The following is a 24,913-nucleotide window of genomic DNA, read 5'->3' as shown; positions in this document are numbered from 1 at the left end:
AGATATATGTCATAATTCAAAGAATCCAGACTTTAACTTTAATGCTTCATTTGCTTATGAAGTCGTTGTTGTTGCCGTCTATTATGAAATACATTAGCATAGCACTTAGCTGTATACCAGAAATACCATTCAGCGGGACTACAGCTTTACCTCGCTATGGGGCTGGCTTTACTCTCGAGTCTTGAGCCTTAAGCCCCGGACACACCAAACCGACGGTCGGCGTCGGGGCCCCCGAGAGCTCTCACCGACGTCCGACGGCTCCGACGCCGCCCTCCAAAACACACCGGAAAGACTCGGCCGACAGGGCGCCACCGACGTCCGACCGTCGGTTTGGTGTGTCCGGGGCTTTAGATTTTCAATAGGCCTGTCTCCCGCTTTCCAGTTTGAGTGGGAAGCACCCAATAAACTAGTCTACATAAAATAGCGACTCATCTGCAAACCTCGGCTTGAAAATGTCTAATTGTGGTGTCTTTCACAGTCATATCATTTCAATTAAGCAATAAAATGAACCTGTCCAATTCTGCGTTCCAGTTTAGTATGAGTAATTGAATGTGTGTTAAAAAAAATATGTTTTTAACTTAAGAAAATGGAAACCAAAATGAAACCTAATGCTCAGGAGGTTGGAATGTCCCAGTTCATATTTCCAACTTCCGACCTCCAAGCGTTCCAGGTGCACAACGCCAAGAGTAAAACAAAAACATGGCTGACAGTGGAAAAACTGGTGGTGTTTATGTGGCAAGTCTATAACCACATCAACTGTCCACATTCTGCACTGACCCAAGGCAGAAATATACCACTCGTCAACTGCTCTGGTCTAGCTACATTGATAGCTAATCTGCAAAAGTCAGTCAATGGTATATTTTCAAATGGTTTCACACAAGATAATTTGCCCTAACCAGCTAACTAATAACATTGGCAACATTGTTCACATCAATTCACACACAGAACAGGCTTTACTATATGACAGTGTTTTATTTTAATGTCATGCAGGAACAAATACTTTGCATTGCCTTTTAGTTGATGGTTTACCATTTAACATTTAAAATGGATCCTTGACTTCCTGACAGGCAGACCTCAGGTGGTGAGAGTGGACAGCCACAACTCATCCTCAACACAGGAGCGCTCCAGGGCTGTGTTTTGAGCCCCCTGCTGTACTCCCTGTACAGGCATGATTGCGAGGCCACTTTTGACCCCAACTCTATTGTCAAGTTTGCTGACGATACACCTGTGGTAGGCCTGATCTCCAACAATGACGAGAAGCCCTACCTGGAGGAAGTGGGGTGCCTGTCCCAGTGGTGTCAGGAGAACAACCTCCTCCTGAATGTCAGTAAAACTAAGGAGATGATTGTGGACTATAGGGGGAAGCAGGGGAGGACCAACAACCCGCTCGACATTAATGGGTCCCTGGTGGGAGGGTGGACAACTTCAGGTATCTTGGTGTCCAGATCACCATGACATGGAGAACCAACACTGAAACTGTGGGAGGAAGTTATGGCAAAGACTGTATCACCTGAGACGTCTGAGGAAATTCAATTCCTGAAATGTCTCCTCAGACACTTCGGAACTTCTACACACGCACAATTGAGAGCATCCTGATTGGGAACATCACTGCCTGGTATGGGAGCTGTACCCAGCAGGACCGTAAGGAGGCCCTGCAGAGAGTGGTACAGTCAGCTGAACGTATCACGGGGGGTGCACTCCCTCACCTTCTGGATATCTACACCAGGCGGTGCAGGACTAGGGCCAAGGAGAATCATACAGCATCCCAGCCACCCGGATAACGGCCTCTTCTCTCTATTGCCATTGAAGAGGAAGAGCCATTGCCATTCTGAGAGGCTCAGGAGGAGCTTCTACCCTCACGCCATCTGGATCCTGAATAAGGGCACTGACTAGGACTGCTGTTGTTCCCATGAGAAGTGCCCCCCCAATGTATCCGTTTACATGTAGACAGCTCACTCCATTTTTTTATTCTGATTATATTTATTTATAGATTTAGCTCACTGTATAATTAATCTGTGTATATCTTGTATCAATGAATATCTTCTGTGAATATCTGTATATATTGGACAGTCCATATGCCATCTTGCACTTTTATTTTATATATTTACTAAGTACATCTTGGAGCTAGCAGGAAGCATTTCACTGCACATTGTACCTGTATGATGGAGTATGTGACAAATAAACTTTGATTTTTATTTTGAAGATGTGTGCCTCCATGTGTGCTGCCATTGTTGTGGGACATGAGACCTGCTTCTTATGAAGTGAGGTTAGATGGATTTGCTGTGAGTTCACAAATAGGAATTCTGACTTTGAGTGACGTTCTATTACACTTTTCCAAGTAGGTCAGAAAAACTTGACTTCTGAGATGTCTGGAACGCAGCATTAGTCCCAATTAACATTAGACTATTTCAAGAATTTAAAATGACCAACTATATAGGCCTCCTTGACTCTTTAAATTGAATTTATCATATTTGTTTATTCCGCATGAAGGTGGTCAACTATGGGGGAAAAACATGGCCATACAGACCACAGATGACACACACAGCCTTCACCTTTGTGAGGAAAGCCAGGAACAGACTTGGTGACACACATATCAAGACATCATAACCTGCAGGACGCAGGAAAACTAACTTGCAATAAAAGAAATCCAGTCACTATCAATGTATGGTTTTTATTGAACATCAATATTAGTACAGCGCGACAGCTGATGCAACAGTGACATTGAAATAGAATAGAGGACAATGAAAAACAAAACAATCTTTCACGAGTGGATTGTTAGAAGTGACAGTAAGAAGTTGAGCAGTTTATGCCAGCTCCTCTTCACCCTCCTCAAATTCCCCTTCCTCCTCAGCTGTGGCATCTTGGTACTGCTGGTACTCAGACACAAGGTCGTTCATGTTGCTCTCTGCCTCTGTGAACTCCATCTCATCCATACCCTCTCCAGTATACCAGTGCAGGAAGGCCTTACGCCTGAACATGGCAGTGAACTGCTCTGAGATGCGCTTGAATAGCTCCTGGATAGCAGTGCTATTGCCAATGAAGGTGGCAGCCATCTTAAGCCCGCGTGGTGGGATGTCACAGACAGCGGTCTTCACGTTATTGGGGATCCACTCCACAAAGTAACTGCTGTTCTTGTTCTGCACATTCAGCATCTGCTCGTCCACCTCCTTCATGGACATCCTGCCACGGAAAACAGCAGCTACTGTGAGGTAGCGCCCATGGCGGGGGTCACAAGCTGCCATCATGTTCTTGGCATCGAACATCTGCTGGGTGAGCTCGGGTACAGTGAGGGCTCGGTACTGCTGGCTCCCCCTGCTTGTGAGTGGGGCGAAGCCGGGCATGAAGAAGTGTAGGCGGGGGAAGGGCACCATGTTGACGGCAAGTTTACGCAGGTCAGCATTCAGCTGTCCAGGGAATCGCAGGCAGGTTGTGACCCCACTCATGGTGGCGGAAACCAAGTGGTTGAGGTCCCCATAGGTAGGCGTTGTGAGCTTGAGTGTGCGGAAGCAGATGTCGTAGAGTGCCTCATTGTCAATACAGTAGGTTTCATCCGTGTTCTCGACAAGCTGGTGCACTGAGAGTGTGGCATTGTATGGCTCCACCACTGTGTCCGAGACCTTCGGTGAGGGCACCACGCTGAATGTGTTCATGATGCGGTCAGGGTACTCCTCCCGGATCTTGCTGATGAGCAAGGTGCCCATGCCAGACCCTGTGCCTCCACCCAGAGAGTGGGTGAGCTGGAAGCCCTGCAGGCAATCGCAACTCTCTGCCTCCTTCCTCACCACATCCAGAACAGAGTCGACTAGCTCAGCCCCCTCAGTGTAGTGTCCCTTGGCCCAGTTGTTACCAGCACCACTCTGGCCTGTAAATACGTAATTTTACGGTAAGTAATTACACTGACTCTGTGACTATTTATTTTTAAAGGAAAATACATGTATTGCAGTGCTTCATAGTAAGGACTGAATATATCTCAGAGCTATTATTATGCAGACTAGCAGAAGTACTTGGAGTAGGGTCTTCATTTCTTCTGGAACAAGACTTATTTGTACTTCTCTGTCAGACCCCAAATTATGAAACACCTACAGAACATAAGAGATGTACAATCTACCTATGTCTTTATGTCTAATATTTCATATATTACACTCATAACATTACAATTATATTCACAATTTGGAGTTTCCTCCATATTTTTTTATTGTTAATTTTGTTTTACATTTTGTGTATTTACAAGTTAAGTTGTGGAAAGTGCTCTAGATGTTGTTCTGAAAACATGTGTTGTATTTAAGTTATCTACTTTCCAGAACAAAGCATATTCATTAAAATGAAACTACTACCATGCTTCATATGGCTTTTCTGGAATTACATCAGCATTTTGACAAGAGCCATCCATGCTTTTGGTTGACTTACCCCCTTGTACCACAAGGGGGTAAGTCAACCAAAAGCACTGAACCTTTGAACCTATGGGCCTGTAAAAATGAGCACATAACCATTTCTTTTAACCAAATAGAGTGCCCAAAAATGTCCCATTTAAGCCTGGACAGGTGCAAAATTAATATAATCGCCTAAACCCGCTTCATGGCATTATTCCCACTCCTTAATTTCCATGTCCTTATCTGGATAAATAAAGCCTGAAGGATATTACTCACCAAAGACAAAGTTGTCTGGCCTGAAGATCTGTCCGAAGGGACCGGATCTCACAGAGTCCATGGTGCCAGGCTCCAGATCAACCAGAACTGCGCGTGGCACATACTTACCACCTATCAGGGCAAACAAAGCACCAGAAGTAATTTGTTAATACTCAGGCAGGCAGTTTTCAAATGCATGTATACATGACTGTATGAAAATAACTTAATCTGTAATATCAAAAGTATTTTATGGAGAGATCATTTTCAATCTCAAAACGACTATTGGTCAGTGCTGGTCAGTCTTATGTGGACTAATTTTAAGGGCTTTAATTTATGAAGCCGAGATGGGATGAAATGCAGATCAACGAAGCAGACCCACCGTTACCAAAAGTACATTTCCTCACCTGAGGCTTCGTTGTAATACACATTGATCCTATCCAGCTGGAGATCACTGTCGCCATGGTAACTTCCGGTGGGGTCGATACCATGCTCATCACTAATCACCTCCCAGAACTGAAACGAAATGACTAGATCATTTTGTCTGCTTGCTAGATTTAGGTATAAATCTGCATGTCGAGACCAAACTTGCAAATCACAGAATGTCAAGTAATCACAACGCCCTCTCAATCACAGCCAGACTAGACTGGCTTTGATGAGAAAAATCATGCAAATCCCGTATCAATGCGCCATCTATTATCCAAAAACGGACACGGTTTAATTAATCTCCGCACTAACCACCAATTATAGGCACACATAAATACGTCAAATATTTATACTAAATTACAGTGGGGAAATTTAGCCTAAGTTTTGTGTTTATTTCTGTTGTATTCGGAATGGGACTACTTTCTCATAAGGCTCATTTATCAATGCCTTTAAGAATTTATATGAATTCGTAAACTAATCAAGTATATCTCCTTCCAGGAAAAGCAGACTGGGCGATTATTAAGGATAGTATCGTACTGACAGGACTTCGGTGTTACCACTCCGATTGTGCCCACTTCTGCTTAACCATCGGCATCCAGCCGTATCACAGCACTATTGTCCCAGCGCGGCCAACACCCTTGGATTTGCAGCTAGCGGATTTTCATTTTTAATGTGCTTTAAGAACTAGCTACAAACGCTTGAAAAGTGGCTGCACATATTGATTCATGAATCAAGTAAAGTTGCCGTCGAGTTTTATTTAAATTAATAGTGGCAATCTTAACACAAATTAATTGAATTATGAACGACTGAATGTACTCCTCATTCAGTCCAGATCAGAACCACAGAACTACGCATTTCTATTGACATAAAAATCATAAGAAATGGGAACTACCTGTATACATATTATAATTGGTTAAATGGTTAATGTTACAATGGATTAAATGCCTTTCTATCTTTTTGGGAATTTAATATACACGTTCAACGGATCTTTTAAAAGTTGATATGTACACACCTTAGCACCAATCTGGTTTCCGCACTGGCCAGCTTGCAAATGAACGATCTCCCTCATTTTTCTTCTTTACGGTGAAAAGCGATCAAATTGTAACACGATGTACCACCCTGCAGCAGTCCCAGATCTGTAGAGCCACGCTTTAAAGAAATGAATAAAAAAAAATCCATTACAATCTATTCTATGTCCTGATCCGATGGATCCTATTGGCTGGCGCATCGTAGGCTGTGGCGGAGGTATCTTCATTTTAATTGGTACCTGCTGCTAGTTCCTCCCCACAGTATGTGCGATAGGGAACATTCATTGGTTGGCGTTTCGGCAAAACCAGACGGAAGGATAGTAGAAACTCAGTTCTAGAAAGAAGTTCGCGACCTGACAATCTGGAAATTAAAATTCGTGGTCCAACCATAGACTGTCGGGTCTATTTTGTAACGTGTATTGTTGTGTCTAGCAATAGGCTAGGCTACTCTATAGGCCCACTTCGCCTACACTACTTCTGGCTTGCTAGCCTATGCAGAGAATCGCCCGTTTACTGTAACATTAGTTTGTTGAGCCCATTCTAAGAGTAGGCTAGTTAACTGGTTGCAAAAATCATAATCAGCGCCGTGATAGCATCGGTCTGGGTTTTTTTTTCTTTTTTCTTCCTCTACCTGCGAGGCAAGTAAAGCTGGGTAAACACAGCGAGTTTTGCCAGGAATCCGCAGTCGCAGAAAAAATCCAAATCGTAGGCTCGAAGAATCTTTCGTTGTGTACGGCCGTCTTTTAGTGTTACTCGGTACGGCTGCCTAACCAGGAGGTTTAAAATGCATCGAATCACACGGAAGAAACAAGTTACAGCAATGGCTTCATCCAGGACACATTTGAAGTCTGTTCCAAGTGTATCTACGACTTACCAAATGTGTGTAGACGCAAACGGGACAATTCAAAGAATAACCGATTGCAAGGAATGATATGTATGTGGCAATCTATTCATGGTATAAGGATTGACTTGAATGCCTTTATTCCCCTGAGAATATCGGAGGCATTCCAAGGGTATTTAAATAAGCAACATACAACAGATAATGGACACTTGGCTGTAAAAAAGAATGAGGCCGTTGTATGCATTTTCAAATTGTTGGCTTTAATGTCTTAAAAGCTGATACTGTACTTATTCACACCCATCTTTACGACAATAAGGAACCTCAAGATGTACTCCATTCAATATCGGCAAGGCTAAACCCTGCATGTCGGTCTCACACCACTTTTGAACATTGTAAAAAATAACGGTCACGGTCACTGCGTCTTAATACAAACTGTTACCAAAATAATCTTATTTATAGAGAGAAATGCTTAAAAAGATGCATGCATGGTAACCATGCAAGATATGAAAAAAAGCCACTGAATTTTCCAGTAGTACAGTATCTCTCACGCACGCGCGCCTGCACACACACGCACACGCACACACCTAACTGAGGTTGAGACGAGGATTTCTGTTTGCAGGAATCTGTGGACTCTCACTGCACAGGTCAATACAGCTAATATTGATGGCCGTCTTTCTAGAGTCCTCTTGTTCGTACTGGCTCCAAACTCATAGGTCATTTTCCTTTTTCAGTCCATGTTTCTCAATGTAACGTCTGGAAAAGATGTGGGAGAAAAACAGCAGAAGTTGACTATAATGGTTTAAGTGCCACTGCTTACACAAAGTGGTCCTTGTTTTGCAAAATAATAAATAAGCATTAAAGGATTTATTGTCCGTTTCTTGGGTGACAGGGTCAAAAGTGCTCAGTGAAGATTTGGGCACTCTTGAACAAGCAGGTTGATAAATGGCAGCCGTTTTGTGCTAGGCGTCTCATATCAGGCTAGCAGCACTGAAGCTAACAAAATAGTTTCTACTAAATAGTTAATTGATCTGTTAAGAGGCCCAGAGCCAATGTCTCTGCTGATCTATGAGATGTGTCTGTAGGATTTAAAATGCAGGAGCGGTGACAGTTTATAAAATCACCATATTGTGCCTACTTTACGCGGCAGTTGACGCTTCAGATAACATTGGAGTCAATGAGAGCTGGACCCGGCACTCTCTGCACTTTTGGGCGATTTATTTAAAAACCGTGAGTCCTATCTCAATGGAAGTAACATTGAATGAGAGAGGACAAGTTTCTCTACATTTTTTTTGATGTATAAATTGTTGTTGTAGAGTAGAAGCTGTGGGAGTAAGATGAGAATGTCTTGAATATTTTTGATAAAATTTAGAAGGGCTGAATGCTAGAGTGGGTGATGTCACCGCACTCTAAAGCCACGTAATACACACCCATTATAAAATCTGAAAATCTCAAAAATTTCATAAAACATAAACTGTGATTTTGTAAAAACCGTAGAAGTCTTTCCCATCGATTCCCGTCTATTCCGGTCGTTTTGATATATATCTTGCCTGGGATTTCTCAAAGCTGTGGGAGGAGTAGCATGCCGAACTTTTGAAGGAAGAAAATTAAATAAAATTATGAAGTATGGCTGAGAATATTAAGGTGTGTGCTTTTGCACTACAAAGCTCTACAGAGCTTTGTATTGCAATGCGCAGCACACAATTAAATAAAATTAAATAAAATTATGAAGTATGGCTGAGAATATTAAGGTGTGTGCTTTTGCACTACAAAGCTCTGCTTTGTATTGCAATGCGCAGCACACAATTATGAAGTAGGGCTGAGAATATTAAGGCGTGTGCTTTTGCACTACAAAGCTCTGCTTTGTATTGCAATGCGCAGCACACAATAATAGTTCCATCCTAACTTTAGGTATTCCAACAATATTTACAGTTTGAGTGTTTTTTTAAATGCAATTCATTCATTCCAACTAAAGAACTTTCCCTTTTCTCCTACTCCTTTTTATTTCTTTCATCCGTTTTTTTTTATGTGGCCTATCACCAACCCCCAGGTTTTCAGATTTCTTCCCACCTTGAACCATAAAAACTATTTATAATGTCCCTAAGATTCCAAGGTTTCTACTCTGCTGTGATATTTTACAATTGATTTAAAATGCTCTGTTTGTAAATCTTGATGAGGTAGACTTGAAAATAAATATTTTGCCAAAAAGTATTACATTTACAACCATTAGAAGTATATTTTTACATCCATTTCAGCCTTGGTATTACAGTTTCTTAGCCATATTTGAATTTGAGTCCAGAAAAGGCTCACTATGTGACAGTACCAAAAAATATGTAAAATTCTGTCTTGTCTTGGGGGCGGCACGGATGGTGCAGTGGTTAGCACTGCCGCCTCACAGCAAGGAGGTCCTGGGTTCGAATCCCTGTCGGCCGGGGCCCCTCTGTGTGGAGTTTGCATGTTCTCCCCGTGTTTGCGTGGGTTTCCTCTGGGTACTCCGGTTTCCTCCCACAGTCCAAAGACATGCAGGTTAGGCTGATTGGAGAGTCTAAATTGCCCATAGGTATGAGTGTGTGAGTGAATGGTGTGTGTGCCCTGTGATGGACTGGCGACCTGTCCAGGGTGTATTCCTGCCTTTCGCCCAATGTATGCTGGGATAGGCTCCAGCCCCCCTGCAACCCTGATAGCAGGGCACATGCAGTCTGACTGCATGAGCGGAGCATGAGGTGCGGTCAAAAATGGTCACATTGCTCAGCTGATGGACAGCAGAGCAAAAAGCAGCAACAGCATCTGGCTGAATGCACTTTGGAGGACAGGCACACCTCAAGCATGCACTAACTGAACAATGTAGTGCTGTCAAGATTCATATTGAAGTCTGGGTCTTTCCCAACTTCAGCTACTACTTTACAGAACACTGGTTTGCTTGACACTCAACAAAAAATGGTTTTGCTTTGGCAAAACACAAGCAGAAATTTGTTTAACTCTTCCATACCGTCGTGCATATTCATACAAGGCTTCTTTCCTTTCCTTCAGGGACATGTGCCTGTCAATGGGAGACTTCCCAAAGGTTTTAGCAGCTGGCTGAGAACAAAAACAAAAGGTGACTGTCAAATTAAATGGATCATTTTCTGATTATAGTTGACTTTCTGGAGAGGTTTCTGATGACCGGTCAGCTTTATGATGGTTGGTATAGTGGCTTTTTTTGAGAATGGTTTAAAGCAATGACAATGCACTTCAAGTAACTCCAAAGCAGCCGGTACAGCAACATTCAGCAGTCGTCAAGCTTCTGCAAGTACCCAAATTATCCTTCATTACACACAAAAACTATCTAGAACAATCAAAAACACTCAAATTGAAACAATAAAACAAACAATAAAAGTTTGCCATCCCTTTAATATCCTGTTCTACCTGATCATCGCACAACTATAACCCATTAAAAATTCTTTATAGATTTCTTTACATAAAACATATCTCGCAAAAGAATACAGCTTTCAATATATGTGCCAGTATGTCATTTAAGTGAATTGGAAACCGTTAATATCCATTCACAGTAAAGGCATTGACAGTGTCCAGTCACATCAGTTTCAGTCTGAAATGGATTTCTTTCTCAAGGAACTTTAACAGCCATTAGTAAACTTTGCAATGCAAGGTAAACATCACACATTTTGCAGATGAAACATGTTACATTAATTGTCTAAAGAGGTGGGATATTTGACAGCTGGTAAAAGGAAAGGAGGCCAAGCATATGGAAGTCACCTTGATGATGGAAACAGGTAGAGCAGCAGGGGATCGAGGGCCCCGGGACAGGCCTGACTGGGCCCCAGCGAAGGCTTCTTCCAGGGCCTCCTCACTGCACTCCAGCAGGTTGGTGATGGTGGTGTCCACACAATTTGTCTGAACTGCACAGAAACACACACACAGGGAATCATCTGAAGAAGCCTCAATAACCACCTTTATCCAATGTTACAGAAAGCACAGCAAGACCCTCGCCGACTCTTGGATACCATAGTTAGCAATATTATCCATCACACAACCGAAAAGAAAATCCAAGCGCATTGTGAATCACTAAAATGAGGATTCAGCACATCAGTACTCTGTATATCAGAAACCTGAGAAGAGGCTTGCGTCTGAGGCCTTGGTTGACACCATTTATCCCTCTTTGACACATGACAACTTACAAGGAAGTAACAAAGCCATTAAGCCTTAAGTCCCTGACATTAGTTGAATGTTTTTGCTGAAAATGCTTAGGACTCAGCTTAAAGTTAGTCTTTTTCAACCAGGCTCAATTGGAGAGGGAGTATCTGAACTAGTCTTCATTGCACATAACCTCAAAATAAGTAGATGAAAAAACAAATTACTTACCCAGGTCCCTTGTGATGACGCTGAGTGGGATATCGGGGAGCACCTCTTTCACCTGTAGAGCCATTCCGGCAATTTGGCGGTCCTCTGTCCCAGAACTGAGCCCCACTGAACCGAGAGGAGAGGTCCGAGGTCTAGCACCAAGATCTGGTAACCAAAACGCACAATTAAACTCGGACCAACACTCAACATCCTTTTTCACTGTAACCAATTGATTTCATTTCGTAAATTATCATTATTTCCTTACATGGCTCAAATTTAAAATACAAGACTTATCAAGTATCCTGCATTTTTAACAAACATTTTCTTGTGTTTGTGGTTACAGCTTACAAGTATCCTGGACTGTTTTCAGAGAAACATGCCATCTGTATTTTATATTCTTATTCTTGACCACATGCAGTATACCCATTGGAACCACGATAGCACTAAAAGGAAAAGTGCAGAGAATGACAAACCTATCAGTCATGTGTTGTGATCTATCTGGACTGACTGAAACAGCCGATTGGTACACCTTAAATTGATGTTGGATATATAGAATCCAACACCTCCTCACTCAATCTCAACTGGGTGCACCAAAGATAAAGGTTTCTCTTTGCCTCTTACTCGAGTTTGTTGCCCGAGGCGGAACATGTCTTTTCCTTTTGATGTGTTCAGCTTTGTCTGCTTTGGTAAACTGTGTGGACACCACACCCAGCTCAATAGCCAGGAGCTGAAAAAGATGGAGGGGGGGGAAAAGTATAACGACCACAAACCGTTTACATTTCTACAGGGTAGTTTAGTACAACAGGCGTAAACTGAAAGAAAGAGTCAAGAACAAAAAAAAAAAAAAAAAAAAAAAACTTTAATTTGTTGGATAATGTGATGCCGATATGTGATGTGATAGATTAATGTATGAAATCAAATTCAACAATGTTTAAATACAGTGGCTTCAGAAAGTATTCAGACCCCTTCACGTTTTATAAACTTTATTATGTTGTAGATATCATTTTAAATGGATGAAATTGCCATTTTACCCATAAATCTACACTCAATAACCCATAATGACAAAGTGAAAACATGTTTTTAGAAATGTTTGCAAATTTATTACAAATCAAAAACTGATATCTCATTTATACAAGTATTCAGACGCTTAATTCAGTACTTTGTAGAAGCCCCTTTGGCAGCTTTGCACACCAGGATTTGGGCCGTTCATACCATTCTTCCTGGCAGACTCTCTCAAGCTCCCTCAAATGGGATGAGAAGCAACTCGGAACTGCCATCTCTTCAGATTTATCCACAGATGTTCCACAGGGGTTCAGGTTTGGGCTTTAGGCTGGGCCACTCAAGTACAGCAAGAGACTTGTCCCGAAGCCACATGCAACGTCTGAGGTTGCGTGGACTCTGGAGCATGTTTTCTTCAAGGACCTCTCTGTATATATCCTCCCCTTCTGACCAGTCTCCCTGTCCCTGCCACTGAGAAGTACCACCATAGCATGATGCTGCCACCACCATACTTCACCGGAGAGATGGTAGTAGCCAGGTGATGAGAAGTGCCTGGTATTCGCAAGACATAGTGCTTGGAGTTGTGCCCAAAGAGTAAAATTTTTGTCTGAACAGGAAGCACCTGACCACAAATTGGGAGTGCCACAGCAAAGGGTTTGAATACTGAGCGGTTTCAGTTTTTTCTTTTTAATACATTTGGAAAAATGTCTAAAAACATGTTTTCACATTATGGGTTATTGAGCGTAGATTGATGGGCAATTTTATCTATTTAAATTTAAATCTACAACACAATAAAATGTGCAAAAAGTGAAGGGGTCTGAATACTTTCAGTGTAAACTGTGAACACCTACATTCCCTGAACAGAAATAATTCTGCTTGAGAATAAATCAAGGTAGGCAACATGCTGGCTATTTAATTTTTCTTTAAATGGTCTATAAATGCACCATTATCAGATGGCACAGACTGAAGTAGAGTTTGGCGTGTTTGCCAAGCTATCATGATATTTCTGATATTGACGGCAAGACGGGATTGGATTTTTCAATGCAAAATTTACCGTTTTGTGTCCAAAATAGGTCAAAAGGTGTCTTGTGCCCAATGCGTTCGTTGTAACGTGAGTGAATGAGAAATATCACCAGCCTGAGAAACCAGACGTTTCTCTTGATATTATCAGCATCAAGCAATAAGATTTATTTTTACTAGCACTTTTAGGTTTAATTCAGAACAAATGCCAGGAGATCTTCCGGATTCAACTTCCAGATTTATAAATCTGCAAGATGGCTAAAAAACTTATTTTCACCAATCATTTAGTAGCCTGCAGTTACTAGGTAATCTAAATTTAAGACAATGCAGGGTGAAGGCAGTTGATTTGAGGCTCATTACAAGCGGCGTTGCCACAACATTCTGTAATTAGCAGATGCACTGTGGGATCATCTTTTCTGACAGTGCCCCACTAACACAGACATAACTCGGTGAATAGTAGTAGCAGGTAGATAATTCTGAAAGATAATTCTTATTTCAGACTCACTGTAACTCGTAACTCACAATTTACATCAATGTATAAGATAATAATGTTTACCGAGACCTAATCCAGCATTTTATACCGATGCTCAGTATCAGATCAGTCCAGAGCCATTTCTAGCATACATACATAATTCCTGTAATTGAGGTTTCACACGACAAGACATTGCTATCGTTATACATCAGCTACAGAAAGTGAACATACATCGAGATAACAGGTCCACATGTGACACGAGCAGCAGACCCTTTCTGTTTTTCTTAAGTCTCAAGTTGAGATGATCAATTGCAAGTATTGTTAGAAAGCTTAACCTCTCTTCAATGGCATGTCAAAATGTGCATTTGGGTTAAAGTTGCTCATCTTACTTGCATGACAAACCTGTGCGCCCATTTCTCTGCTCTCTATTATCGCAACCCTGGCAATATGCTTATTGTATTAAGTTGCAATCGCAGTAACAATAAACATTTGCAACACTGTGTCGCCATTTCTTGTGATGTGGACAACAGCAGGAACTCCTAAGGTTATCAACACACCTAAGTTTTCCATTCAACGCTATGACCTCCCCCACCATCACATGGCAGAAATGCTGCCAGAAGATTCAATGAAGACATACCTCCTGAACTCTATCGGCAAACTCTTGTGGCGCCTTTGCATCTGGTCGGGACACAGTAGGAAGCCACCTGCAGGGGTAGGAGGAGGGGGATAGAGAGATGTAGAAAGGAAGTGGAGAGAGAGAGGAACCTTCACAAAAAGTACCATCCCCTCTGCGGTCTCCCTCAATTGGCACCACAGCATAAAGGCATTTTCTCAAACAACCAAAAAGGAGCAAATGTTGAAAAATGATTGTGTGTAGACTTGCAGATCAACCAGAGCGCTTTCGGTTCAAATCACTATCATAGATGAAGTTTCCTCAGCTGCAACAGTGGGATTTTGCCAGTCAGTGAGGCTTGCCCTGTCTTAGACAGCAGAAGAGATTTGACAGAACAAAGGTATTAACACTTCCTGAACATATTGCTCCTCCATATGCAAATGCACTGTAATCCACAGACGGGAGACTCCCTGAGAATCAGAGACTAGTGGGACAATTATTATGCTAGCAGGATAATTATTACTGGGGACAAAAAGCAGAATCCTGCAATTTAATGCACAAACAGTAAGTGCTCTGCAATCTGACTGATACGCTGGCTTTCAGCTTTGCTGTGCACTTTGGCCTTAAAACACAATGCCATTTAGAAGTTGCAGGAAGAAACATTGAAATATCGCCATGAGAGGAACAGATGGCCATTTTTTACATACATATTTGAAATACTAGCCATGAAAATGTCATAGCTGTTCTTCGAAAATCTGGGGCTGGTCAGCCAGTTAGCTTGGATATTAAAAAAAAATTGATATTAAAAGAAATTGCAGGGTTGAATCATTTAAACAAGAGGCTTAAATGTACTTTGCAGGGATCAGAGCAGAAGATAATTCACATTTTGTCTTTGGATTACATAAAATTTTTTTTTTGACTTATTCAATTGCTCCAGGAAAATGTCAGGGTGACTTATGGACATATTAAAAATGCACCTTTAGTGCAATATATGGGACAATAAAAACTGTACTGTAAAAAAGTACTGAAAACATTTTTTCCAAAATGTGGACAACTTATGTAGGTAGGGTCATGTATGTATACGTAATATATACAAATGATTTTTTGGAAATTTCCAAACGGTTAAATGAGTGACTGAGCTGATCAGTTTCCCCATTTCATTCCATGACAATATGGAAAAGAAAAGCATGAGAATGAGGGAAGTGACCATGTTACAAATGCATACATCAAGCTAATTACTTCAGAGGTGGAAATTAAAGGTTCTTATCAATTCCCCAATTTTTTACATTTCCTTCCAACCCAATTCCCAACAAGAGGCAGTAATAGCTAGTACCTTACTTGGTACACTGTGAACGGGACGAACAGGGTCCATAACAGTTCGGCCACCCATGATGATTCGGCTGTATTCTGCAGTAGGGAAGGACAGTGCAGACCGAGTGAGAATGTACATGTTTTATTGCCCAGCCCTATCCAACAATAACAATATATACTTTGATAGAACTTAAGAAATGCTTGATATGTCGACAGAGATTATTGGTTGGATGGACAAACTTTAAGAAAATAAAGCACAAACAGCTAATCACAAAGCAGAAACGGAGCCATGTCTAACCAATCACGTAGCAAGAAGAGATGCATACAGATAGCACACACATAGCGCGAGGTTGACATTTGTTTTGGTTTTTGCAGTTCAGTAGAGGAGGAAAGCACATTTATGTCCAATCAAAAGAAATTTCGAGTGACAGCAAAGAAAGCGATAACTCACAGTCTCAAGTTCAAAAAGCGAAGACAGAGTGTATAAAAAAAGTAAGACTTAGGTAGAGTGGCGATTGAGTGACAAATCATCAGTTTTTGTAACCGGTTATGACCGCTAGGGGTCGTATGTTTTTTCTCTTTTTTATACTGGATTACTGAGAAATTTAATTGCATTTTCTAACTTTTTTTTGGACCATCTCAATAGTTAAATATCAACATTGTAAGTCAGACAATAGTAAGTCAGCCTAATTGCCAAATTAAATATTTACATTTATGTTGACATAGACATTGTGCAGTGTAACCTCACAGTTGCAGAATCTGGAGATAAATCCCTGTAGTTTACATCTAGCCATGCTGGTTGATCGCTTTTTGAATGCATCGGTTAAAATAATTCTTCATGTTTTCATCCCTCTTCTCTATGGCTTCTGCCTGATAGACTTGATTGGTATTAAATCTGTAAATATGCTGCTGTTAACAACTTTGTTACAGACAGGGTTGTGCACTCAGAATTCCGTGGTCACAATATTTGCCAGGTGTAGTACAGCACCGGGTTTTTATTATTATTATTTTATTTTTTATTTTTTATTTTTTTTTATTTTTTTTGAAAGCAGGGAATATCCGACGGATAAATAGCTAATGATAATGTATTGCTTTATTTATTTTTATGTAGATACGGCATAGTGGAAAGCAAAGTTCGGTTTGCCGGTAGTTTCAATCCGTGTCAACAAATAAACACGGGAAACAAAACGCCTTAGAATAAGCCATAAGTGAACGAACAGATTTAAAACACACTGAAACTATTGTACTGCAGCATTCAATTCCATGCGGTGTTTGCAGTCTTAACCCTCTGAAAACCCTCTGAAATGCCCGCAGATTGCTTGCTTGTACAACTGCAGCTTGTGGATTGAATGTAAACAACGTATTGTCATATTTTGTGCAACATTTGTGCTACGATGTATTGCTTTGTTCATTTTTATGTAGATACAGCATAGTGTAAAGCTACGTTCAGTTTTCTGGTAGTTTTAATAAACACAGATCATCTGTGAACCTTAAGAAACGACATAACGTTACAATAAGCCATAAATCAACCAACAGCTACAAAAATTCTTTGATAACTCCAATACTGTAGCATTCTGCTCCCTGTGGTGTTTGCATTTTAAACCCCCTGAAATGGCCAGATTGCTTGCTCGAACTACTGAAGCTAGTTGATTGCTAGTTTAGAACTGCAATAATACGCCTGCTGATGAACGTGCATTTATTTTAAACCAGTTAACAATTTCACCTTCAGAAAAAAAAATTGCGGTTATCGGTTATCAATTTTTAGTAACCGGTTACAAATCAGTTTTGGTTAACCGGTTAAACGTTTAACTGTTCACACCGCTAGTGCTTATTTAAGTTTGTTCCAATGAAAACGCACCTTTGGTCTTCCAGATCATTTCAGAGGAACATACTTCAATTATCATGATGTATGGACTTGAAAAGATCAATTCCGACAAAAGATGTTAATTCCCTAATTCGCATACTTTATTCAAGAAGGTGGAAATGACAAATTTGAACATTTTTGCCGATTCTAAATAAGACATGAAGACAGTTGAGCCATTTTTATTTTTATTTATTTATTTTATTTATCACCAGTACCCAATTTTTGTAGAAATTTAGGATTTTTCATGAACAATTACCATTCCAATCAGATTTTTTTTTCAGTGGAACAGAACCTTAAAAGTACGAAAAACTGGTTTTACTCAGAACCTTTCAGCTAGCTCAGTAATCATGCCTCCTGATATACCCACAGCAATACCACGCATTCATATTATCACTGAAGCAGTAATGTTATCATCCATTAGATGCTCTAATGGATGTAATGTTATCATCCATTAGGGAAGTGCACTACAAATTACCACCTCCACAGCTAGCTGTAGGCTAAACTAGATTTAGAATGTTGTGACATTTGTCTTGCCCGTTGTGGCAATGTAGCTATAGGATTATGTGTATTGCTGTGCAAAAATACATTTATTATGTAATTATTGTGGCCTTATTCGGGCAGTTAGCATTTATCAGAATTTATCATTCAAGAACTATTTCTCTATGACCTACTGGAATGGAAATGGGGAAAGTCAAAGTCATCGCGAATTAGCACAAACTTTGTTAGCCAATATCTCCCAGATAAAAGCCAAATCAGCATGCCAAATCTCATTAAAATCTGTTGAATTAAGATGGAATTGCCTAAATGCCTATGGCATCTGTCTACATTTTAAAATACAGCCATTCTAGTTTTTTCACTTAATACTTCACATGACTACCTCAAGGACAACCTGGTCAATTTACCAAAATTAGTTCTCAGCACTAAGGACACAGACCCAATAAATCTGTACAAACTAAACGTAGCAGCAAAGCCACGGTGTTGGCAAGTTAAATATTACCACGGTGAGAAGTGGCCGCTTCACAAACAAGGCCACCGGCTGAACAGATTCGGTCAGGGAGAAGGCCCAGGAGCTGTCGGGGAGAGAAAGAACAGGGGTGTCCGACATTAGACATTCAGGTACTTATTTGAGCTCCATAGCTCTTCCACAGACCTATATAATTATCAGAGCTGATTGCCTTAGCCCAAGATGAGATATTTCTAATAGTGCTCGGTGAGTGTATATTTGTACTTTATTACAATTACTCATTCATGCGATTATCTAATCAGCCAATTGTGTGGCAGCAGTCCAATGCATACAATCATGTAGATACGGGTCAGGAGCTTCCAGTTAATGTTCACATCAACCATCAGAATGGGGGGAAAAATGTGATCTAAGCGACTTTGACCGTGGAATGATTGTTGGTGGCAGACAGGGTGGTTTGAGTAGATCAGAAACTGCTGATCTCCTAGGATTTTCACACACACTTTTCTCTAGAGTTTGCAAAAAACGGTGCAAGAAACATTTGTAAAAATCCAGTGATCAGCAGTTCAGCAGACAGACATGCCTTGTTAATGAGACGTCAGAGGAGAATGGCCAGACTGGTCAAAACTGACAGGAAGGTGACGTGGGGGGGGGGGGGGGGTCATTCTCAGTAGTCTGAATTTAAGTAAATGTGTGTGGCTCTTGGTGGTTACCTGAATAACTTGGAGGCAGTGATTATAGTTGGTTGCACCTTAGACTCAATCACCCTCTCAGCCTCCAGTAACATTTCAAGTGGGCATTTGATTTACATGTAATTATTTTACTTGTACTGACTACAGTCCTGATTTATAGAAGATGGGTTAGGTTGTTGGTATCTGAATTTGATTAATTCACCTTGATTGTTGGTGGTTACCTGAACTTGAGGAGACCAGCATGGCCGTTGGTAGTGTCCTCCTCAGGGAAGAGTAGCAGGGGCGGAACACCAGGTGTGGAACAGTACCTCTGCAAGGCTTCCACAAGCTCCATCCGTCTCGTTACGGTGCCAAGCTCCATGTACCCCCGTGCCCAGCACATGAAACCCCGCAAACCTTCGAGCATGGGCTGGAGAAGAGAAACCGAAGAGAACAGTTTATCGATCAAGTCCATTTACCATCTTGAAAATGTCATGCTTACTTTGCTTTTTTTTTTTTTATGAGTCTGCAATAGGTTCAAGTTAATGGTGTCTCTTCCCAAAAACTTTAACAACCTGCAATGACAGACTAATCTGGTCATAAAACTGATTGAAAAATACACTAATGCTCAACCAAATGCAAACTCACAGTGTTACAAGAAGTCAGAAGGTTGATAATGTTGTGGTCGAACCGTGTGACATGGTTGGAGATGTAGAGTTTGACGTTTCCATCTCGTAATCTTGGGTCGTTCTGTTTGACGTACATACCGAGCATGGAACACATGATCCTCACAATGAATCTAAAACAAAACCAGATGAAAACTAGATATCAAAAAATATAAACTACACAAACACACATATACATACAGTTCTCTGACTGGATGAACCCAGTAGAACTGGAGACTTTATATTAGATCCCAAAGCAAAAAGGACCCCATTGAGTGGAAAGCACTTGCTGCAAATTTTACTCTAATGTTATGATAAACAGGCATCAAAACATAAAAGGGAAAAGGTCAAAGGTGGCACAACTTCATTTAACGGAGGGCAGTAGTGGAAAAAGCTTGAGCAGGATCCGCTCCAGGACCATCAGGCACCACTTATAAGATCTACAAAAAGATGTCCACAGCTGTTGAAGAGGTTATCAAAGCTCTTATAGGAACTCTGGAAGAAGCAGGAACCCGGGCTCTGGAAACTTGCTGAGGGCTGCTTTGTGCCCAAAGAGCAGAACTCTGCAGGACTTGACCAGTTTCGAGAGATGTACCTGTTGGACATAGAAGGGAAAATATTCTGGCCCATCATTGCCAAAAGGCCAACAGCATAGCTACTCGCCAATGAGTACATTGACCCGAGTGTCCAAAAAGGAGGATTCCCAAGGTATTCTGGATGCCTGGAGCATACATCAGTGATCAGCCAGATGATCAAGGAAACCAAGAGAAACAAGAACACTCAGCCGTATGGTAGGCTCTCGCCAAAGCCTACCCAAGCGTAACTCATGAGCTGATCCAAAAGGCATTGGAGCACTACCAAGTACCACTAGAAGTAGTTAAGCTTGTGATGTCATACATGGATTCGCTGAAGATGAGGTTCACAGTGGGAAACTTCACCACCAAATGGCAAAGGCTCGAGAAGGGCATCATGGCAGGAGGTACAATTTCCGTGGTCCTGTTTGTGGCTGCCATGAATCTACTACTGAAGGCAGGAGGAATGCAATGCATCAATCCAAGGTACACGATGGATTGGAAAAGTGCACTGGAAAACATGCCGACATGGTCACGTATGCAATTAAATCTAGGAGCCTTAGTATCCTGAAAGAAAAGTTAACAGGAAACATCTTCAGCATTCAAGGTTCGGAGATCCCAAGGATTCAAGAACAAGGGATCCGATGCCTTGGAAAGAACTATGACAGCTCCCTGAAGGACAGTGGCAACCTCAGAAACACAAAGCTCGACAAAACACCTGGCTCAAGGCAATTGACAACAGCCAGCTGAAGTCATAAGGTATGGTGCTTTCAGTATGGCACCATACCCAGACTGCAATGGCCATTCCTGTTGTATGACTTTCCCATGACTCAAGTGGAAGCAATGGAGACTGTGCAGCAGATTTGTGCGAAAACGTTTGGGTGTTCCCCAATCCTTCAGCTCGGTTAACCTGTACAGTAAGACCGCCAAGCTCCACCTACCAGTTTCATCGGTAGTTGAAGAATTCAAAGCAACCAAGGCAAGAGCAGTCAGCACATTGCTTTTGTCCAAGGATGGGAAAGTCTGACATAATAATAAGACCATCAAGTGTGGCAGGATGTGGAAGCCCCAGCAAGCAGTGATGGATGCAGAAGCGCACTGGAAACATGAGACTGTCGGTGTGGTCTGTCAAGGTTGCCTTGGACTTGGAAACTACAACGCCAAGAGGTGGAGTATGGCCAATGCCAAAGGAAAGAGACGGCTCGTGGGGCAGAGGGTCCGAGAGGTAGTAGAAGACCACTGTGGAAAAGTGGTTAGGCTCGCCTCCCAGGGAGTGGATGCAGTGGGACCAGGCACTCGAGCGATCGCTGTCCTGGAAGGAATTCTGGGGGACCGACCAAGGCAAGTTGTCCTTCCTCCTGCGTGCTGTGGCTGACTTTTTGCCAACCCCAAGCAACCTAAAGATCTGGGGCAAGGAGGAAGACCCATCATGCAAGCAGTGTGGAGCAACCCTTTGCACACTGAATCACATCTTGACTGGATGTCCCAAAGCATTGGGAGAAGGCAGATACAGGTGGAGGCACAATAAGGTCCTTACAGAAATCACCAAATGGGTGGACCAGCAGAGGGTCAAAGCCAACAAGAATCAGGCATCACCAACTGAAGCTGTCAATTTCCTAAGCGAAGGTGATGCAAGTGGACCTAAATACGAAACTTGCCTTCCCGCAAGATGTGGCAGCTCCCTCCGGCCAGACATGGTTCTACTATTCAGGAGTACAAAAACCATCAGTAGTTCAACTTTCTGTGCCCTGGGAGGGCAGACCAGCCATCTCTCACCAACTGAAGAAAGCAAAGTACCAGGATTTGATTGACAAGGCTCTCAAAGGATGGCACACAAGCACTTTTCCCATCGAAGTCGGCTGTCGTGGGTTCCCAGCAACATCAAACAAACTACAGATTCTGACCCAGGACAAGCATGTCAAATGTGGTGTCGCATTTCTGTTGAAATGCAAACATTCTAGAGTTCCCAGGGCGACTAATGTCGACCAAAATGTATTAACTGAAAACTTTCATTGATATTTAAAATTCACAAATGTAATGTTAACTAAAGGAAATTCGGTTTGCTAGCTAAAAATTGTGAAAACTCACCAGACTGCCTGATATCTAACCCCAGTCACTGTCAAAGTAGTAACAGCAATGGGCAGAATATTTTTTTGACTGAGGTCCCAGCAGATGCTCAACTTGCTGAGAGCGATGAATAAATGGATAAGCAGCCATCCAATTCAAAGCAATCCATTCTCATCAGTCTAACCGTACGTTAACACATTTATTTTCTGCACAAAGGTAGTGTACAAACAACCATGTGCCTACGTTTTGCACATAGTTAATTTGCGTTAACAATGCGTTGTTAATGAAAGGTCAGAGGAGAAAAGCCAGACTGTTCGAAGCTGACAAGGTGACAGTAATGCAAATAACCATGCATTACATAACAGTGGTATGCCGAATAGCATCTCTGAACATGCAACACGTCAAACCTTTAAGTGGATAGGCTACAGCAGCAGAATGATAAATCTAAAAAATAAGTCTAATAAATACCTAATAAAGTGCCCACGGAGTGAATGTCGGTCTGGGAATGTTGATGGCACTGTAGCGCTCATATCAGGCCTACTGATAACGTTCTACTCACTCTGGATAGGACCATCTGCTAAATGACAGTAATAAGTAACGTTAGCTGTCAAGAAACTACTATAGCAGGTAGGCAGATGAGATGTTCCTTTTTTCACGATTGCTGCCAATCTGCAAGGTTCGGTGATCATCTACGTGGTATTGCCAACAGCAAATACCACTGTTCCACTAGACTAATTATCCCTCAAATCAATTAGAGGTGGCAACAGCGCATGGGAGTGGAGGACAACATGTTTACCATTTGCTTGTTTGGGAATGTTTTTACCAATAGCATTGCCATGACTGAAAACCGCGTCACAGAAATGACACGTCAAGCGACATGAAAGGGATCAACATTAGCTACATCATGGCATTGGTATCACAATACTGGTAATTAATTGGTATGCCTTGATTCGCTTTTCACTTGGCGTTCAGCAAGTTTCATGGGTGCCCTTCAGAATACATGTCGATGATGGGGGGTTTTCTGTAATGTCTACGCTGCCATTGTGGCCATTTCAGATGTAACGTTAGCTACCAGTATGAACGCAGAGTATCCCTTACCTTCTTACAAAACTCTCTGGAAGGGCGCAGCTGACTAAAAACACGTGTACGCCGATAAATATTCTCAACAACATCAAAGCCAGGCCAACAGGGGCGTACAACAGAAGTAGCACCAGGGGAAGTCCTTCATTCGGAAACCTGTAAATTGAAAGCAAAACGTGTCAATAACTTACATCACAACTATTATGATCCTGGAAATACGTTGCGCATCGCCAGTTTAGTAATTACCTAAAGATCACTCCAGCATTTACCAACAAGAACTTGTTGCAATCCAGCTAACTTCACTAAGTTATCTCAGGTTAATTACTTGGTAGATTTAACGATAAATTAATTTCCTAGCCAGTTAACGTTAGCGTTAACGACGTTCTATAACGTTACCTAGTTGATTAACTTACCTAGCAATCTAACGTTATAGCTAGCCAGCGAACTTAGTTAGGTTAGTTAACGTCTCAGTTAATTCAGACGGTTTTCAAACCTAACGTAACTTAGCTACGATCGATTAAAATTAGTTTAAAGTCGTAGCCAGGTGGAATGTCATGTCATGTCATGTCTTGGCATTTCATACAAGTAATTAACTGTCCTAGCTACCATTTGCTTAGCTAAAGTTCAATTCTAAGACAAACGTTAAAACACCGTGGAATGGGCCATACAGACAGTACTGTGTTCAGCAACAGACGAGTAACAAGTCACCTCTATCAATAGCCAGTTGCTAGTATGAAGCTAAACGCATTAGCTTGCTAAGTAGCTAACATTAGCCATCTAGCTAGTAAGAAGCTAAAGGAAGGCTCAGCTTATCTTGGAAACAGAACGAGTGTATCGTCCTTACCTCTGGAAGTCAAAAAGGTGCTCTATTCCTCGCATCTCCATTATCTTTTTTTATTTCAGATTAATTCGGAGGTTGTAGACTGCTTTCCAGCATGCTATTTTTATATTTTGGTAAACCTGTTACTAGCTTCTATTTAGCTAAGTCTCCATACCCATTCCACTTCCAGCGCCATCTTTAACAATCGTATCATCCTATCATTGGTTGAAAAAGAGGACCTTCATTCTATATTTGATAGCTTGCGTGCAGTGTACATGCCTGACATCTACCGTTTGGAGGACATAGCGCGGAAACATGTAAAACCTTTGACTTGGCCCCGGAAAGGAATTGGAATTCACCACGGCCTGTTACCCCGTCACTACCAGCAACGTTTCGGTAGTATTTTCAATGGAAAAAAAGTACTGTAGTTTACAAAGGGCATCTGAAATGATTAAGTCACTTCGACGTAAAACTACATGATATTACATCATGAGCACTGGTTGCACACTCGATCGATTCATCTTCTCGTCTTAAATTGTTTTATTG

At 41.6% G+C, this 24,913-nt stretch overlaps 2 protein-coding genes across 3 annotated transcripts; both read right to left on the bottom strand.

The window, feature by feature from the left end:
- Positions 1–2,657: 2,657 nt before the first annotated feature.
- On the bottom strand, positions 2,658–6,197 carry LOC133135474 (tubulin beta-4 chain). Its single transcript, XM_061252506.1, has 4 exons — positions 6,061–6,197; positions 5,030–5,138; positions 4,647–4,757; positions 2,658–3,862 (listed from the first exon to the last, which is right to left on the bottom strand). Exons 1-4 carry the CDS (start codon positions 6,115–6,117, stop codon positions 2,805–2,807), a joined length of 1,335 nt encoding a protein of 444 aa, XP_061108490.1. The 5' UTR covers positions 6,118–6,197; the 3' UTR covers positions 2,658–2,804.
- Positions 6,078–24,577, bottom strand: aup1 (AUP1 lipid droplet regulating VLDL assembly factor). Of its 2 annotated transcripts, XR_009709397.1 has the most exons (13): positions 24,392–24,577; positions 23,566–23,703; positions 19,812–19,962; positions 19,406–19,593; positions 18,529–18,601; positions 15,690–15,763; positions 14,381–14,447; positions 11,874–11,979; positions 11,274–11,417; positions 10,668–10,810; positions 9,904–9,992; positions 7,502–7,670; positions 6,078–6,197 (listed from the first exon to the last, which is right to left on the bottom strand). XR_009709397.1 is itself a non-coding variant. In XM_061252508.1 (12 exons), the coding sequence occupies exons 1-12, from the start codon at positions 24,430–24,432 to the stop codon at positions 7,625–7,627; spliced, it is 1,260 nt and encodes a 419-aa protein (XP_061108492.1). In that variant the 5' UTR covers positions 24,433–24,577; the 3' UTR covers positions 7,152–7,624. The 2 variants fall into 2 exon arrangements, 1 of the variants encoding a protein (XP_061108492.1); XM_061252508.1 differs by lacking the exon at positions 6,078–6,197 and having other exon boundaries at positions 7,152–7,670.
- Positions 24,578–24,913: the final 336 nt, after the last annotated feature.

This window comes from Conger conger, chromosome 8, assembly GCF_963514075.1.
Source record: "Conger conger chromosome 8, fConCon1.1, whole genome shotgun sequence".
NCBI classification, from domain to species: domain Eukaryota; kingdom Metazoa; phylum Chordata; class Actinopteri; order Anguilliformes; family Congridae; genus Conger; species Conger conger.
The sequence above is the reverse complement of the archived record's forward strand: the minus strand, read 5'-3'. Positions and strand labels throughout refer to the sequence as shown.